Here is a 19,252-nt window from a genome sequence, read left to right on the forward strand (position 1 = left end):
ATTAGCTGTTTCAGGAAATTACTTTAAAAAATTGATTATTTTTAGAAATTATACTATATATTTGTGAGGTGTTTTACAAGATATACGTTTTTAGTGTAAACTAATGAGTCAGTGGTCTGGGTCTGTACATGGACAAGGAGAAAAACATAGAATAACACCAGTCTTGTCCTTTAACACGTTTTCCTTTATTGGCAACCATATTGCGCTTTGAGCATTGGTGCGCTGTACGGTTTGCTGATATGAACAAATCAAATACCACATTTTCAATATTGATTTGTTTTTTAAATATGCTGTAATTGTCCTTAATGTAAAAAGTAAATCATGAGGTATATTTTTTTACATATAAAGGGTTTCCTCAAAATAAAAAAAAACGTTATTGTTGACTCTATCACAAAATGATAGAACCTTGGTTTGGTACGCAAACAATATCAAATATACACCCATAAAAGACGTATAAAATTACATTTAAAATATTTAGATTCTTCAGCGAATGCAACGTCTGAATCAATGGGTTAACTATCAGTGTCAATTATAATAATTCAAAACAATACCAGGAATCTGCAGATCCCTCTTATGTTTTTTCATATGGGCTTTAGACTGGTTTATGATGATATAATGCCCAGTGTATTGCACTGTATATAAACCCGCCCATATACAGTTGGCCCATATTGGCATGAAAACAGACACTCGTGGAAGGAAAGCTTTTTCCCCTGAAGTGTTGAGCATCAGGTACAAAGCTCACCGATCCCTCCATCTCTTACAAACATATCGGAGTCCATTTCAAATCTTTTGAACCAGAATCTGTGTAGAGTCAACAAGCACAAATCACTTCATTTTCTTTGCACTGCTCTGATTGTTAATCCACTTTCTTCCAAAGTGAGATTATTCTATTGCTCCATAAAACTTTCTGCAATTGCTTTCTTTAAGCCTGCAGCTGTCCACTGAGGGCTTTGCTGTGTCGAATATATCTTAAGAGTGCCTCTTATTATTATATTTGCTCCCAGCTCTAATCTTTATCAGTGTTTATATTGACAGTCGGCAATTTTTGTTTATGGCTATTTTTTATCTACTAAATAAAGACACATGCATGCCAGTGCCTGGCGAGGAAAGAAGATAAAGACTTTGCATTAATAGCAGTTTGCTAAGACATAATGCCCTGATAAAGCCAGCATCTTTGTGTGGGCTGGATTGAGTTCAGTGCCAGTTCTATGTAGCGTTTACGAAGAGCACAGAGCTTCCTCTAACAGATCCTATAGCTTTCTGTGAGACCATACGTTTGTGGCTGCAGTCAAGTATTTTTTGATAGTAAAACAACAAAAGTTGGGATTTTTCCATTCAGTTTCTTTAGCATAGAGAGTGTGCAGACTCCCTAAATCTTTTGGCAAATATTTTACTCATCATTGTAAAACTGCCTACGTTGCACACTCCTGCTGCTTACTATACACTTTTGCTGCATTTGTTGTGACTAAATACCATTGTGTTAGAGATGTATTGGAACAAAAGCAGGAACAATGCTGAACTGTGTGAATGGGAGCGTGTGCAGAGGCAGAGCAACATTGCAGCGCTGATTTCGGCTTCAGCTCAGTTTTGCTCAATTGGGCTTGAATTCGAGGCCTTTGTTGATGGAGCGGCTCCTGGTGCCAACTGGCAGATTTTACTTTACTTTCTTTTGTGTTGTTTGAATACATTTTTAAAACTTTGGCTTTGGCCTCAATTAGTTGAATGTTCAGACCTTCAATTCAAGGCCCAGCATTGTTAGTACAGGCATACAAATCTCCAAGTGAAACGAAAATTTGCCACTGCAGCAAAAATTAAATGAGTCTGTTATTACAGTAAGCTGTGTTACAAAATGCATATTTATTGATGAAAAATGTTCAGGAGCAAGCTGTTTATGCATTGACAACTTTTTGTAAAATATTTAAGTTAAATTCCCTTTTCTATAGGTAACATAAATTATCTTAAATGGATGATTTGTATGAGCAGGCACACAATTAATTTATAACATTACACAAAGGTTTGCAGAAATGTACAACCACAGGTAAAATTATTCTGAAAGATGAGCTTCATTTTAACCCTATTTATGTGGGACAGGAAAGTTAAACTTAATATGTTAAAATACAATACCTAAATAAATAAAAAATCTGGTTCATGTTCCAACAACCTCCCCCATCTATCCGTTCCATGTCATGCCTCGGCACCATTTGACCTCTTTAACACTTAAATATGCAGGCGGCACTTTGCTCGGCTGCTCAGCTTTAGTGACTCAGTCTGGAAGTGTTTACTGGCTGTTCGTGGTCTTTCATGCCCAGCAGCCCCCTGAGGTGCTGCATCTATTGGCCCTGAAAGGGCGCTGGGAGACTCCCGGGCCTCTGTTGTTTAAGGTGAGTCTACTTTGTCACTGAGGCAGCTGACCAGAAAGAGGTGTCCAAAAAACCTTCACAGCCAAGACAAGACGACTAAAAGAGCCACAGCCGGCACTTCTCCACTTCCCTCTGTCCACATCTATTCACACGCCTCCAGCAAAAGCTCCAGAAGTGGACATTGTGATTGTAGTCCTTCTGTTATTTTTTTTTTATTTTTTATTTTTTTTTTACCATTTCTGGTTATTTGATGTGGTCTTTGGAATGGATGTTAAATATTTTGAAAAGAATTAGCTGGCATGTTGAAGGGTCTATTCACCCAACTCAATTCTCAACTCTCTTAATTCAAGCTAATCACACTCAAAACATAAACCATCTGCGGTCCTGCTGGTTGGACGGCCTGCACTGAGCTATCTTCTACTCATCCGACTCCGGGTGTGTCAGGAAAACAGTTCCTCTGTTGGAGAATGCTGAACAACCAGAACCAGTTTAACAATTTTTAGTTTGATACAGATTTTAAGAACTTAAAACCTTACACCATCAAATAATGGAATATCACAGTGGTGAGCTTTCAGTCTGTGACTTCACTTGACAGTCTGTCATGAAAGAAGTTGTGTGGCAGCTCATAGTGTGAAAACAAAGAGTTTTGGCAGTGAGGAGAGCAGGCAGGTGGGTTAAATCCTGCCTCAGGCTGAGCAGATAGCAGAGAAAGAGATTGTTATCAGAGGCAGCACTCAAGAAAAGACTTTTATTGAGACTTTCTCCTTCTTTCATCTTTAACAGACACAAACACAACAGCTGTGGACAGAACTGAAGCATGCCATTTAGCAAGAATTGTTTTTCACTAATAAATTCATCAGTTGTTAAGCCAATGTAGTCTGTTCAACTGGTCAGAGCCTATGGAGCTAAACTGAAAGCAGATCCTGAGTGTAATTATACTGGAACTAATATGATTTTCAAAATGACCCATAATTAGTTTCATACAGCTCTCCAGAGCTCTGTCAGTCATTGTCCCCATGTCTTGGTCGAAGTGGGGAACAGTATTGTCAGTATTTTCTACTAGAAGCCACTGTTTACAAAAGTGAGTCAGCAAAGGACTTGTCTTATCTGTCTATTGAGCAGCTTGATGAACAAATGGTCCCTGCCCTTTCCACTCAAAAAAACCCACTATCCGAACAATCTTGTATGCTCCTCCACACATGAACGACCTCAGTTCACAAAATCTAAAAGGACTTATGAAGATGGAAGATGGGAAAAAAAGAAAACACTATATACAAATTCTTCATATATTTTAAAACACCAAAATATTTCAACCTTAAATGATCTTCATCGGTCTGAAGAGAGTTCAAATTATATAAATATTAAATACATAGAAAACTGTAGACTAGGTCATGGCTCTTTTCAATTAAATTAATTTTGTAGAGCTCAAAATCACAAATAAAAAGTTATCCTCAGAGGGCTTTTCAATCTCTACACATACGACATCGTCTGTCCCAGAACCTCAAACTCCCCCAAAAAAACGTTAACAGGGAGAAAAAGGGAAGAAACCTTCAGGAGAGCAACAGAGGAGGATCCTCTCTCAGGATGGCAGAAGTACAAAAGATGTCATGTGAACAGAATGAACAACGTAACACGTAACAGGTTTTGTATCGGCTGATCCCAGTATTTTGTGTCTCACTATATATAACTTTTTACTACTAGGTTTTTTTTTAAAATACTCACAGATGTATTTGATCACAACAAAACAAAAGACTTTGTTCAAGTGGATTACATTTTAAATTGATATTTCAGGACTGGGAAAAAATAATTTAAAAAACAACATTTAAAAACCTTATGCTAAGAGGGACTCAGCACACATTCTGAAAAACATAATTGGGTATTAATTTGGTGACAAATTGCTCTCTCTAGAACATATGGAATTACAGCTATCATTATTAAGTATCAGAATGTTTCATTTTCCGTAACAATGAGTAACAGGCTTAAGATGGTATTGGACCATAATTATTTAATTAGATTTGTTTTCAGAGGAAGAGAGAGAGAGTGTGTGTGTGTGTGTGTGTGTGTGTGTGTGTGTGTGTGTGTGTGTGTGTGTGTGTGTGTGTGTGTGTGCGTGCGTGTGTTTGTGTGTGTGTGTGTGTGTGTGTGTGTGTGTGTGTGTGTGTGTGTGTGTGCATGTGTGTGTGTCTGTGTGTCTGTATTTATTTAATCCTGTAAGGACATTTTTGGCTGGTCCTCACCTCTTCAAAGTCCTCAGGTTCAGACTTGATTTTAAGGTTGAGTTTAGAATGAGGTTTTGGTTAGGGTTAGTTGGGATGGTTTGGGTATGCATTATGTCAATGAGAGAATCACAGCTAAAGTGTGTGTGCGTGTGTGCGTATGTGCGTGTGTGCGTGTATGTGTTTTACACTTGCACAATGGCAATATTCTGATAGAAAATTAAAGCGTGGATGTGTTTCTATACTAATCGTATTCTCTCTGTTACAAAACAAGGCTGTTATTTATACCGCAGCACAATTGCGAACCCTGTGTGTGTGTGTGTGTGTGTGTGTGTGTGTGTGTGTGTGTGTGTGTGTGTGTGTGTGTGTGTGTGTGTGTGTGTGTGTGTGTGTGCGCCATGCTCCCGATAAGACATAGCATGCCAATCGAGGGATCTGGTGGAGACAAAGATGAAGTCCAGGTTTAGCCCCTCTATCGGCTCTAGGCGTCTGTCTCATTACCATAATCTCTGCTTTCCATTATCAGCTGGAGAGAGGAGCTGACCCTCCTGATCCACCGGCCTGTCAAACTTTATTCTCCTCCATCCTGGGGATCCTTATTGTGCTGCCATCCAAACTGAGTGTCGAGCTGCTGCAAGCATGCATTACCAAACCACCAATGCTGTTCAGGTTGTCAGTCCCAGACACTGCCGGCGACTCTGTGCCATTTACATGTCCAATTATTGTGTGCTTCGTTCTCAGCTCTGCTTTATCAAAACTAGGTCATCTGAGAGCAGATTTGAAAAGTCTTATTATAGCAGGACAAACTTAAAGGCAACATGCATTTGAATTCAACTGCAAACACAAGCATGCACGGTTCCCCATTCTCACCTGTTTATTCGATGAGACGGTGGTACCTCATTATTAATGGTGGAAAAACAGCTGTCTGTATCTTTGACACTTTACTATTATAATTATTATTGTTTTCGATTAAATTAGGAGGTAAAAATATATTCAAATTATCCTTTTCTTTAAAAAATAAATAAATAAATGTAAAATGTATTGACCTACATTTTTTGTAAAACTCTCGAAAAATGGAGTGTTAGCAAAGTAGCAAGATGATTTAAAAGAAGAACGAAATAGGTAAACAAGTCATAACAAGCCTTACGGCCGTTTTTCTAGCTCAAATGCCAAACAGTGTGGGCTCACAGAGACGGAGAGGAAGAGTCAGAGACAGAAACACTGCGAAGAGAGGAAGCCTCATTTTCTCTTATATCCTCCCTCTCTCCCACCTCTGCCCCTCTCCTCCCCTAAATCCAGCAGCATGTGGAGGGAAAACAAATAGAGTCCATCCTGTCACAGCAGCACCCCGAGGACTCCGAGGTGCCTTTTGGAAAGTGATCCCAGCCCACTGCAGCGGCCTCAAGTGTTGTCACGCTGAGTTAGTGCTAAATTGCTTTGCAGCAAACCCCCCTCCACACACACACACTCACACACACACACACACACACACACACACACACACACACACACACACACACACACACACACACACACACACAAGCTCCAAATAAGTATATATGGATATATATATATATGCATGTGTATGTTCTTACCTTGGTTTTAAAGAAAACAAATCTTTGCAGGAAGTAAATGGTGAAAGAATTGATTTAATTAATGCAGCAGCATGTCCTGCGGCCACATGTAATCCGTTGAGAATTCTCTAGCGGGAGCTTTCAAGGGGGGCAGCTAGGGGGAATACAAAAAGATATTCTCCCTGAGACTCTTCCAGTGGCCTGTAATGGGAGCCTCGCACTAATCCCATAATTCCTTGTTTAATTAAACTACAGAGCCAACCCATAGTTGTCTAAGCCAGTTTGATGGGCCTTTTCTTTCCTACTGCACAAGCACATGACCAACTTCTGCACACAATAAAGGCACTCATACAAACAAACAAACTGCAAGAATATATCCATGTCTGCCCTCCACTGACTACAGCCAATACCCATAATTCACTAGTTGACGAACACATCAGATATGCACATCTGCAAAACTTTAGTTCACTGAAGACCTCCTCACTGTTCAAACTGATTTTACACACAGCTGATTCATCAAAAGCTGTAAAAATGCATTCAAATCCTTGTCTCAGTTTGTCAGACTGTAAGAAGATGCCGGGTGAATTATTAACGTTCTATTTAGATTAAAAATCAGTATGCAGACTAAGACATGTCATTAACTCACATCATCCATCTGTACATTTTAAAAATGCATCCAATTCAAAAGCCATGGAGCTGGAATTCACATGCTCTTTGCCTTTTAATTTTTACCACCATCTTTTTGGTTTATGTTTTTAAATTTAAAAAAATAATGATAACAGTATTGCATTGATGTATTTGTGTAATTGCATGCATTAGTTTGATTGAATAATTTATGCCTCACAGTTTTGGAGGGTCGTATGCTACAGCACTGCGCTGTGAAGGTTAATCAATAGTCCTGGTCATTGTGTTCAGATTTGAGCTCTATTTCGTGTTGTTGAAGTTCAAAAAGCCATATTGTTTGCCACTTTGCCAACCTCCCGTATGACATCTGAACTGTCCTCACCTGTGCTGTGATGTCACCTGAGGTGTGATGTCATATTTCTTATAGGTCCTCTACAGTCCACACACAGTGGAGCTTTATGTATCATTACAACTGCTCTCCAGTCTGGATAAGAAGGAGGCAGCCTCATTTGAAATGAACATCTCCATGTCAGAAAATCTTCTGTGACTCCCTCTGAACAGTAGCATGAATATATTGTGTGTGAATGAAATCAGCTGCACAATAAATATTTTGGGACTATTTGCAACCCGCCAGTGTGTTTGTCTGGGCTGCCCTGAGGCCCACAGTGGAAGAATGGTGCTACACACATCACCAAGGTGGTCTGGAGAGATTAGCACCCTTTATTCCACCGTAACTCTCACCGTGCCTTAGGGGATGTTGGGATATGCAGGTTTTGATATCTAATTGTACTTAGCACAAGAAAATTGTATTGTCGTAAAAATAACCACAGAGAAAAGCAGAGGTCTGTTTGAAGCATAATGTGTCCCTCATTCCTCTGCCTGCCTCTCTCTGTCGTTGTGGGAAGTTGTGAGTATAAGGAATAATGCCTGACGAGATGTCCATTATCAGGGATTAATGGGCGACGTGGAGGCCAGAACAGACCAATACAAAGTCTACTAATATAAGTTGCCACTTATAAACTAGTCAAAGAAAAAAGACCATTAATTATTACTTTCATGGTTTTGCAACCAAGTAGGCGTAGTAGTGGTTGATAAGGTGGAACAGTATGTACTGTAGTTCATGCTGTAGTTATGGAAAGTGTGGCAAAAACAAATGTAAACATAGAAATAACAAAGCATAGCATCCTTTACACTTCTCACTTGAATTTACCTCACACACATTTCAACAGCATTTGGTAAATGTTGGTCAAATATGATATTGACAAGTTTGCGTTGTTTGTTCTGTTGTTTGCTATGGATCAGTCATTACAGTCTAACATTATGAAACATGCTGAGATGAGTGACGTCTATTGTGTCCCCACCATTCGTTTGTCCAGGCAGTCGGATGGATGAAGTGTCGGACGTGGAGTCGGAGCCTGACCTCCCTCTGAAGAGGAAGCAGCGCAGGAGTCGGACCACGTTTACAGCGGAGCAGTTGGAGGAGCTGGAGAAGGCTTTTGAAAGAACTCACTACCCCGATATCTACACCAGGGAGGAGCTGGCCCAGAGGACCAAACTCACTGAGGCCAGGGTTCAGGTAATACACTAACCATCCATCCATAACAAGAAATGTGTAAGAAAACTAGAATGGCACTTGCCACTCGGGGTGCGCAGTACGCCTCAGAAGGTTGCGAAGTGGTTTTGTGTGTGCATTGAGCAAAGTTGTATATTAGTACCTTAAAAGTCCAAGTTAAGCCGGGCTGTTTTGTTTTCAGATGCCTTCGCTCTTGTAGAATGAAAACTGGGGTAGATGATTTCCTTTTTTTTCTTTTTTCAAATGCGTCACACGTTATTAAAAGGCCAAGGCTTTGTTGTATTCTGAATTTTCTTGCATATTCAGGTTCTTTAGGTCATTATCTTTCCAAAGAGCTGTGTGTCAACTCTGTAGGTTGTTGTTTATGCCTTTCACCATGGAGTTGAAAACACTCGGAGAACGCTTGAAAACGCATTGTCGGGAAATCTTTTTTTTTTCATTTCACAACATGTCAGCTGATTTTGACTTGTTCTGACTTGAGGGAGTGTTCATGTGATTTCAGGTTAAAACCAGACTTGTTTTCAGTTTAACTTGTATTCTGCTCTGATTAACATGCATGCAAATCAATATGTACAATATGTCATATTATTGCAATACTTCATGGACCAAATGCCATATTTACCCACTGAGTTCAACTATCTTTCACACATTCACACAGTATATTGCGAAAGCCTCAGTCAGCTGTTCACATCTTAGCTACAGAACCTTTTCTTTGGTCTCGGTTTTGACAGCTCCCCAGTGTCCCAGTAGTGCTGGAGAAAATACTGTGGAGCTCTAACAACAGCTGTTAGGTGTTCAGTAGAGGGGTGGGGGCTGCATTCCTCATCCATGTCTCACTCTCTGACATCTTGGCTGGAATCTTTTATTCCCACCACTTTCAAGCCCACCCCTCATGTAAAATACACAGCAGATCACTGAAGGGTCTGGGCTGTCTCACGGGAGATTTAATCCACAACAGCAACGTGGATCAATCAAGAGCAAGGAAAACTTAGAGTGACACACCACTGTGGCATGGAAACCAACACAAAGCTCTACTTGACAGACACTGATCTCACTGCATTCACTGAGACAGTATAAGTTAATGTAGTTAATGTACAATCCTAGCTCAAAGTCCATTTTCTCCATTGTTGTGCAGCTTTTGACTGTATCACAGTACCCTCATCTATGTTGGCTGTCTTGCATTGCTTCGATGCATTACGTTTAACCGTCTGTAGATCCATGGCAAACTCAGTCTGCTGAGAGTTGATTTTGTGAGTAAGGGGACCTTGAGCTGGGACCAGTGTTGTCAACTGCAGTTTCAAATCTCAACAGAGTCAAGTGCATGACAATTTTACACATTTTGGAAGTACTGGTGATTTATAGAATTCATTTCCAGATAGATGACAAATGCAGGAGCTTCAATGCTTCTTGGCATAGATTAACCGGACGCCTCAACAAAACTCTCACAGGACGAGACAGGTCGAACAAAGTCTGTGTCAAACTGTACCATTTCAGTTTTGAAGCATGCCAGATGGTGCAATGAATGTAGCTCTTTGATGTAAATGTAAAAGAAAAACTGATGCAAGCTCGACATGTCATCAACTTGCATCATTCATCTGCACTGCTCTCATGTTTTAAAATATGTAACTAACAATAAACAAGCTTTGGTCACAGTGCTGGTACTTCCATGCATTAGAATTACTCCAGAGAGGAGGAAAGTGTGTACCTGTTGTGGTCAGGGTTGATTTTGCATTGTGTATTAGTAGTCAGTAGCATAGTGCTGGCTCACCTGTGTGTTCTGCCCCATTCCATTTTGTTTTGTGATTGATTTATTATTTTGTAAACTTGGATTGTAGCAGCAGGCTTATTGTGGGATTTTGATTCCAAATGTTCGACACTGTCACAAGTTTTTGCAAGCTATTATTATCTCCTTTTCTGTTTTGCAGCCATCTCTACCTCAGCTTTGCAAACTATTGGCTAGTTGGTTTGTGTCATAAACAGGAATAAGGTTAGGGTTAGGGTTAGTGGCGCAAAGAGCATTACAAACCTCTGAATGTACTGTATAAAAGTCCAAAGAATTCTCTTAAAGCCTTAATTTATGCACGTCCCACATGTTTTATTTGGGAAGTGCTCCATTCAGAATAAAGTCTAATTCTGAATATCCAAATAGAATATGATGTTTACCTGAGCCATATACAATTCAGAACTTTGTCATATTGGGAATAATGAATGATGAGTCATCCTCCTTAAAGCCTCAACTGAGGTATTGAGTATTCAGTATGTTTCAACACTCATTTGTCCATGTGTTCCTCTCATTTCTCACCGTCTTTATTACAGTATATATTTTTACTTTTTCAGAACTGCCAGATATATGTAGCAAAATTAAAAACACATAATTTGCCAACTATGATATGTTTTAATAATTGTGTGTACAAAGTAAATTATGAATGATTTTAAAATGATGTGTAAAAGATTATATTGAGGGGCATGTGTCAGTACCGGTAATTGTTGGCTTATGTTATGCCAGTGACAGTTGATGCAGCTGTCTGCTATGTATACAATGCAGATATTTTAGGGAATTTGTTACCCTGTCAAAAAAATCTAATAGGTGTGGTAGCAAAAGCAAAAAAAATAAGACAAAGTGATTGTATAAAGGTTGTAAAATAGAAGAATGAAAGAGGTTGATGCTGAGAAAATAATTGTGCACACACTCAACAGAAAGAGGTGTCAATCAAAATGAGGTGTGTTTGTATAGTTCCATAGTAAATGTGCATTGACGAGAGTTTCACCTAACGTAGTGTACTTGACTAACATTAAAGGCAAAAAAACAAACAGATTTACTGTCCTTATTTATTATTAATTAATTCATATTATTTATTGTAAGAAAAATCTAAAATGTCCATCCCCATTTCAGTCCAATTATTTTCTGATAATTGATAAATCAATCAGTCCAATCATTGTTTCTGCTCTACTCCAGAACCAAAACTATAAAGGAGGTTGTGACATGGGACATTCTGTCCATGTCTTTGGACTGTTGAGTTGATCTGTCAGACTGGACTTCTTCTACTTCTCTTGCAGTAGTACCTGAGGGGAACAACACCTGTTCTAATTATTTGAGTCTCCTCTACAGAAATAGCAGTCCAAACGATCTTCTCCACTTGAAAGGCATGTTTCCATTTGCTCCAAATGAAAAAGGAGGATTCCTGTAGAAAATGGGCGGGTTGAAAGCTGGAGGCAATACATAGATTCCTGCCACTGCTCTGGATGTGTGTGTGTGTGTGTGTGTGTGTGTGTGTGTGTGTGTGTGTGTGTGTGTGTGTGTGTGTGTGTGTGTGTGTGTGTGTGTGGAGGGCTGGGAGGGGGGTGGGAGGGAGTATGCTATGGTTTCGTTCAAATGAGGGAGACAGGCTGTTACCTGCCGTGAGCTTCTGTCTTTCTGTTGGCTCAAATTAAGAATTTAGAAATTAGTGCCCTGCTGAGTTGAAAAAGAAGACAGTCTAGCTTTTGGCAATACAAACCCCTTTGTCATTTCACAATATGCCTGATTTGGTTTCCTTTACTGGACTGGGGAATAGGTGTGTGTGTGTATGTGTTAGACATGTCCTCATGTTTGACATTCTTCCTTTTCTTTTTCCCCGTTGAAACCAGTACACTACACAGCAATGTTTTGGAAATGTCTTTTCTGTAATCTTTTCAAATATGTAGGTGGTCAGCTGTGATCATCTAGCCAAGTGATCATCTTATCTCTGTAAAACCATACAGCACTGATTGAAATACTACACAGTTTTTTTTAATTCCTTTGTTGAACTTAGGGAGATAATATATGTACATGTAATGGGTTAGTGGTGTTTGGTTCAAAGAACTTGTGACTTCAAGTTTAATTTATCACATGTATTTCTACGGTATCTACCCAAAGCCAGTACAGTATGCTTATGCTATGGTTAATGTTTGCCACAAAGAAACTGTGACAATGACATAACATATAGAGCAAGATAAGAGGACATTTTTAAGTACTAAGCACTACTTTGAGTACTTTAATACTCAAGGTTAATAATAATAATAATAATAATTATAATAATCTGTAACAAATCTACTTCCTTTTTTCAATGGCACCTACATGTCTAGTGTACTGATGTGATATTAATTTCAGGCGTGCTAGTATGGACAGAAATGATTTTGATGTGATGTTGAATCGTTTTAGTTTAAATTCCATAGCAGTTCAGCTACCAGTTTAATTCTAATGAATTCAAATTAAACAGAAAATCCAACTCTGAGTCTGAGATAAAGTTTAAAGACTAATGAAACAGATTTATTTATTTTTTTGCTCTTTTTATTTTCAGGTTTGGTTCAGTAATCGAAGGGCCAGGTGGCGAAAACAAGCGGGAGCTAATCAGCTAGCGGCTTTCAACCACCTGTTGCCGGGTGGATTCCCTCCCACAGGGATGCCAACACTTCCTACATACCAGCTGCCAGAGTCCAGTTACCCATCCAACACTCTGTCCCAAGGTAGAAAAGATAACACTTTTAGATGGGTGACAGATGATAAGGAGGCAGTGTGTTTAGTGAGAGTGATCGCCACGTTCAAACTAAAAGCATCAGTGCTGCTCGTCATTGATTCTCCAGGAGTTTGGAACTCTACTGGAGGAATGAACAGCATTCTTCCAAAACCCCAAAATAACCCATTTGTTTCGGTGTTATGTTGGAGGTGGAGGGCACTGTTTAACATGTGGCCAAAATCATCATAGTTTACACTTTGAGATAACTCAGACAAAGTGACTCAACCTCAAAACAAACAGGTCCACACACATAATTTAAACTTACTAAATGGTCGGATGACTGGTGAAGGTCATAATATATGATATATTTGTGTCACTCATCTAACCACTCGGTGAGCCCTGTTGACCTGTGTGGATCTCTTTACTTTCATTTTTTTTCTACAATCATTCATTCTTAATTACCTTTCATTTGTCACCTATGTGTACTTTGTAAATTTGAACTCTGCAGTGTTTTACATGCCATTTCTTTCTGTGACATTAGAAACTCCATACTCTGTTGAACAACTTTGATTGTCAGGTGGCACCTGTCTGAGTTGAGAATGTAATTTCCGTCTTAAGTCAGAAGATATGTAAATACGTTGCAAATCAAGATGCTAGGGTCCCCTTCTCACCTGAAAACAATGCTGTCATCTGCTGCTGTTCATTGATATATCCAGGTTGTGTTTAGCACACAGACTGGTAGCAAGGGGAAAATGCCAGCCTAATAGATCTGTGTTATTGCACCCAACAACAGACTGGGGAATGAAGGTTTTGACCAGTGTATCTTTACGTGCTCAGCTATGTGCTGTGCCTTATTTTTCCCTTCAGACGGCAGTGGTACAGTTCACCGTCCACAGCCATTGCCGCCATCCAACATTCACCAGAGTGGTCTGTCCAACACTGACAACAGCTCAGGCTACGGTTTAGCATCAAACCGCCACGGCTTCTCCAGCTACTCTGACTCCTTTATGAGCTCTGCAGCACCGAGCAACCACGTCAACCCTGTCAGCAACGGACTCTCCCCACAGGTAAGACCTGCAGGACTACCGTGATACTTAAGCATGAGGATATGTAACAATGACTCAGTGAATCTAGTAAAGTAGATAGAACTAAACTTGGTCTGACATCTTGGTGGGTAACCTTGCAGAGCGTTGGATTGACAATCCATACTATAGTTTAATCTTTGTGTGTTCAGCGATTTGTTTGGGACGTGTTAGCTTTGCACATTGGGCTGAGGGTGGGGAGAGGTGGCTAGCCTCCATAAAAAGAAGAAGAAGAAATTGTTTTGCAAGTCCAGAATTTCTCCAAAAATCAATGCTCCAAAGCGTAGGCTGTCACCTTGCCACAAGATCATGCCAGAATCGCGGGGACACATATGACAAAAAAAAACCCTTCTCATCAGGCTAATCATAAGTAATGCGTTTGTGTCTGGTAAGCCAAACCAGACCAATCTGGTGACCAATTGGTCTGTGCTCTAGCACAGACCAATTGGTCACCTCTGAGGAGCCACTGGCAGCTACGAGCGCAAGTCACAGAGAAGAGATTGTTGGCTCAAAACAAGAATAGCAGCTCTTAAAAAGGTTAGCGTAGAGCGTAGAGGCTGGTCTGATGAATTGTAGTTAATATCCAAGAACCATATCTTGTAGTCCTTCTGTTTGTGTTTTACATTTGGTTTGTTACAAATGATTGGATGTTTTATGTGAACACAGAGAAACAGGGTTTAACTAGTTTCCCTGAGTCAAATATGTTTATGTTTTTTCACAGGACCAATTATACTTGGGTGGCTAAATAGAGCTGAAAAAATTGGTCAACCAAACATTGTGCGCCGTGGTTCTTCTGAGTAATGTTTGCTGTTAGAGAGGTGTTTGGGTGCAGTCATAATTGGGGACACAATACCCATTTGCTGAAGTGAAGTTAAAATAATATAGTAATTTATTCTTGTATTCTATTATTATTCTTGTCGGGCTGCACGGTGGTGTAGTGGCTAGCACTGACGCCTCACAGCAAGAGGGGCCGGGGTTCGTAATCCCGGTCTGGGCGGGGTTCGGATACTGGTCTGGCAAGTCCCTCTGTGTGGAGTTTACATGTTCTCTCCGTGTCAGCGTGGGATCTCTCCGGGTTCTCTGGCTTCCAAATACATGCAGCATAGGTTAATTGGACTCTAAATTGCCTGAAGGTGTGAACGTGAGCGTGAATGGTTGCCTTGTGATGGACTAGCAACTTGTCCAGGGTGTACCCTGTCCAGAGATCGGCTCCAGCGACCCTAAACACGATAAGCGGTTCGGATAATGGATGGATTATTGTATTCAAGTGTTAGTCATAATAGCTTGGATTTACATGGGAAAATGTTAAATGGTATGGAAAATGTCAAATGGTATGGACTGTACTTAAAGCTCTTTAACACTACTTCACCCATTCATACACTGATGGGAGAAGCTACTATGCAATGTGCCACCTGCCCATCAGGACTTTCGAACATTCAGACACCATAGGAGCTACAGGAGCAATTTAACCTTATTGCAGAAGATTTTCATTTTCAGAATTTTAAGCAAAGAACATCTTGTTTTTTATTTTAAGACAACAAATGCCCCAAATAAATGTAGCTTCAAGACACAAAGTTTGTCAAAATGTTAAATATTTTAAAATCTAATTAAGAAAGAAGTGTTTGTAAGTGCAAAGGTATATGAAAAAATCTGCTCCAGTTTTTCACTTAGAAGGCACAAACTATATGGCACTTTGTTTAAAGTACTTATGCTGAAGATTTTCATTTAAATACAAGTCTGTTAAAGGAGATATGATTTAACGTTAATATAGCAGATACAGTGACCCATGTTGTTGCCGCTGATGTTTAGCGCCCACCCTCCGGATCTCAAGTAAACCCTGTCAGCACTGTTGCTCTTGTTTGCACTGTTCGATCTGACTCGCTGCCGGCTCAGTAGGTCACCATGTTAAATGCTGTGTGTCAGTGAAAGATATGCTCGTCACAGAATATCTGGGTGTCATAGCAGGCCTGTTTGCTTTCTTGAAGAATTACTCGGGTGGCTGTGACTCGATCCCCAGCTCTTCCTTTGTGTCAAAGCGTTTCTTGGTTAAGATACAGCCTCGGCCATTAGTGTATGTGTGAATGCGTGAATTTTGACATGTGGTCTAAAGTGCTTCAAAAGGTGGAAAGACTAGAAAGGTGTTGTAAACTTCTTTATCTGCAGCTCAGACCAAAAACAGCACAAACAACATAAATGGCTGTGATGGGCTGTGTTGTGTGCATGTTAATAATTAAATATAGGTCAATATTTAACAAAAAGGTGCATCACATCCTGTAACGTCACTGTCAAGCAGCTTCCCCTGCAGGTAGCTCATCATGATTCACAGAGCCCCGCCCTAAACTGTCAACGGGTAAATAAATAAAAAGAAAATAGAGTTTAATTCTGCGTCAACGTATTAATTTGCTTTCACTGCCAGCGATGCTTGTTGACCTGTATGCTGATATGTGGCAAGACATTTTCAAACAACAAAACATTTAATGTTGTTGTAAAAACTATAGTTTTTATATGACTTTTTATGCAACTTGAATAGCTTTTGTGGCTCCAGACAGAAATATTTTGGTGGAAAAAATAGCAAAATAACTCTTTCTCAGGAAAGGTTGCTGACCCCTGGGATAGATCATGAAATATGATCCAACACTGAGTTGCTGGATGATTTAGCTTTATGTTGACTAGACGCAAACTGTCCCTCTCCACCATTGCACACCACTGCACACATTGCACAATATGTCCCCTGCTCACGCAGAAGGCGGCACAGGTTCTGATTCAGGCTCTGATCAGCGCCTTGACTACTGTAACTCCCTCCTGGCAGGTCTACCTGCCAATGCCATTTGACAGCTCATCCAGAATGCAGCAGCTCGACTGAGCTTTCACCTCCTGAAATTTACTTACACTACTCCGCTCCTCCGTGATCTTCACTGGTGACCGCCCGCATCTGTTTAAAAACAATGGCATTTGCGTACCGTCTACGAACAGATCGGGTCCGATCTGAAACCGTACACCCCAGCTTGTTCACTCCGCTCAGCTTCAGCCAATCAGATTGTAGCTCCTTCACCGCTTCAGCCAATCCGCCTGAAGAGTTTTACGAAATGGTTATTGTGTCATTGGTGTATTACTTAAAATCCCTTATCAGGTCAATGATTAAAATGCCAATGATTTGACATTAAGTAAAGTTTTTTTTAAACATTGCATGAACAACTGGATATCCCACAACTTTCTCCAACTTATAATAAACAAAAAACCTTGCTATTGGTGCTTAGCCTCTGCAACAGGAAATATGCTCCTATTAAGCCTCTTTCTCACCGAATACGGCTACATAGGATGGAAATCATTGTCGTCACTAACCTAACATTTCCAGAGCCATTTTATCAACATCACAAATACTGCCTTTTAAAAGCTGATGAATATATCCAAGTTGAGAGGCTTCTTGTTTTAGAGGTGGGGCAGCAGTGGCTCAGTATATACAGGAGTAGGTCATTAATCTAAATTGCTCTTGATGGTCAGTCCTGACCAATGCATGATAGCTTGCTGCCATCGGTATGCGATTGTGTGTGTGAATGGATAAATGAGAGGCAATCTCTAAATTGGCTATCAATTAGTTCAACAATTTACTACAGCATTGTCTACCTTGTCTCTAAAGTTCAACATGGCCTTGATCTACAGTAACTCTTACCCACTTATTCTATTTGAACCTATTAGACAACGGCCTGTACTATAAAGTTAGTTCAAGATACTGAGAATATCCTAATGTTATTTGGCTTAACTAACCCTAACCGTGATCTTAAGTGGTCAAAAATGGTTATTAACTCGGTAAATCAACCCAGGGTTTCTTATTTTGGCTATGAGTGCCTGTTTGCAGCCTCTGACCAATCACAACCACGGGCAAGTCTGCTGTCAGCAGAGCGACACACTTTACAAAAAAAGAGAATATATTATCAGAGAAATAAGAGTAAGTAAAAGACATAACTCAGGCTCAAAGTAACACAGTTTAAACTGACAAATGAAGGAAGGACAGCTGGAAAAATTGCAGACTATGTGAATGTGTAAATGAACAGATCTATTCATAGAACATCATCGATATGAATAGAACGACATAATTGTATTCTATTTAGCTCATATGTTGCTTAGTTGTATTCTTATTCTTGGTGTTATAAGGACTTAAATATCAAAAATAAATATAAAAAAGTAATTCAAAGCACTAGGAAGGTTTCCTCCAACCATCATCATTCATGGTGGCAGCAGGTCCTGCTGGCTGACACAGACTTCCTTCTCATTCACAACATTTCCCAGCTCATTCAGGGGGATCCCGAGGTGTTCCCAGGCCAGCTGAGAGACATAATCCCTCCAGTGTGTCCTGGGTCTTCCCCGGGGTCTCCTCCCAGTTGGACGTGCCCGGAAAACCTCCAGTGGGAGGAAGGTTTCCTTTCATAATTTATAATCACATAGCACACAGCAAATATTAAAGTAACCAGAGCAAAGTAACGCTTCATCCAGTCTGTAACTGTAAGACTCGACTCCGACACGTCACACTGATACACACAGCTCAAGATGCTGACATACACAAATAAATATTTTATATGAATATATGATGAGAGAATATATTCACATTTTCTTTATTTGCTCCCAAGTCTGTTTCACACGGCCGGGGTTACAGATGAAAGAATACGGCTAAAGTCACAAGCCATCAGAATACATGTGCGACACATGAACTTACTCATATGTAATTATAGTCAGATCGACCGTGCTCTAGACGAAGCAGTGATATTACAAATCTGTTGATTCACACAGTCAGACATTTATTGCCAGCTGTTTTTTATGTGTCATTTTTTTGTCTTCTGGCCTTCATTGTAGGTCTTCTGGCTTCGGTCTTCTTGTTCTGAGGGTTAATCAAGCAGCTTTTTTGTTCCCATCTTGCCATATTATATAAGACGATCAATATCGTCATTGTTAAAAAGCAGACTGAAAGCATTCCTTTTTTAATTGTGAATTTGAGTAGTTTTACAGTAGTTTGAGTAGTATATGCATAGTGTGATTTTGGCCTCACGATATGCGTCCAATGTTTTTTCATGCAAAAATATTAGACTAAACATTTTGGACCATTTTCAATAACAGACAAAAACAGCACTTTAAAGAATAATTTAATATAAATGTATATAAGTGTGTAAATGCTGTGTCATTAATCTTAACTTTAAATCCCTCATTGCTAGATGTTAACCAAACTCTCTCATTTACAAAGAGTTGGCAGCAGGCAATGTGATTGTGTCCACACCAACAGTAGGGGAGTATAGGAGGAAGGGATTGCATGTGTTATCCCGTCTTGGTCTCTTGAACAATAATTATTCCAAATGAGA

At 39.8% G+C, this 19,252-nt stretch overlaps 1 protein-coding gene across 2 annotated transcripts in view; it reads left to right on the forward strand.

Moving 5' to 3' along the window:
• Positions 1 to 19,252, forward strand: part of LOC137800116 (paired box protein Pax-7-like) — a 58,714-nt gene that overhangs the window by 17,773 nt on the left and 21,689 nt on the right. For both annotated transcript variants that reach the window (XM_068597144.1, XM_068597145.1), the window contains exons 5-7: positions 8,151 to 8,350; positions 12,667 to 12,832; positions 13,690 to 13,889. In XM_068597144.1, coding sequence (XP_068453245.1) covers positions 8,151 to 8,350; positions 12,667 to 12,832; positions 13,690 to 13,889 — 566 coding nt within the window. The remainder of the gene's footprint in view (positions 1 to 8,150; positions 8,351 to 12,666; positions 12,833 to 13,689; positions 13,890 to 19,252) is intronic.

The sequence above is a fragment of the Clinocottus analis genome, unplaced genomic scaffold (assembly GCF_023055335.1).
Source record: "Clinocottus analis isolate CAN_PGR_092001 unplaced genomic scaffold, fCliAna1.0.p SCAF_4, whole genome shotgun sequence".
Taxonomy (NCBI): Eukaryota; Metazoa; Chordata; class Actinopteri; order Perciformes; family Cottidae; genus Clinocottus; species Clinocottus analis.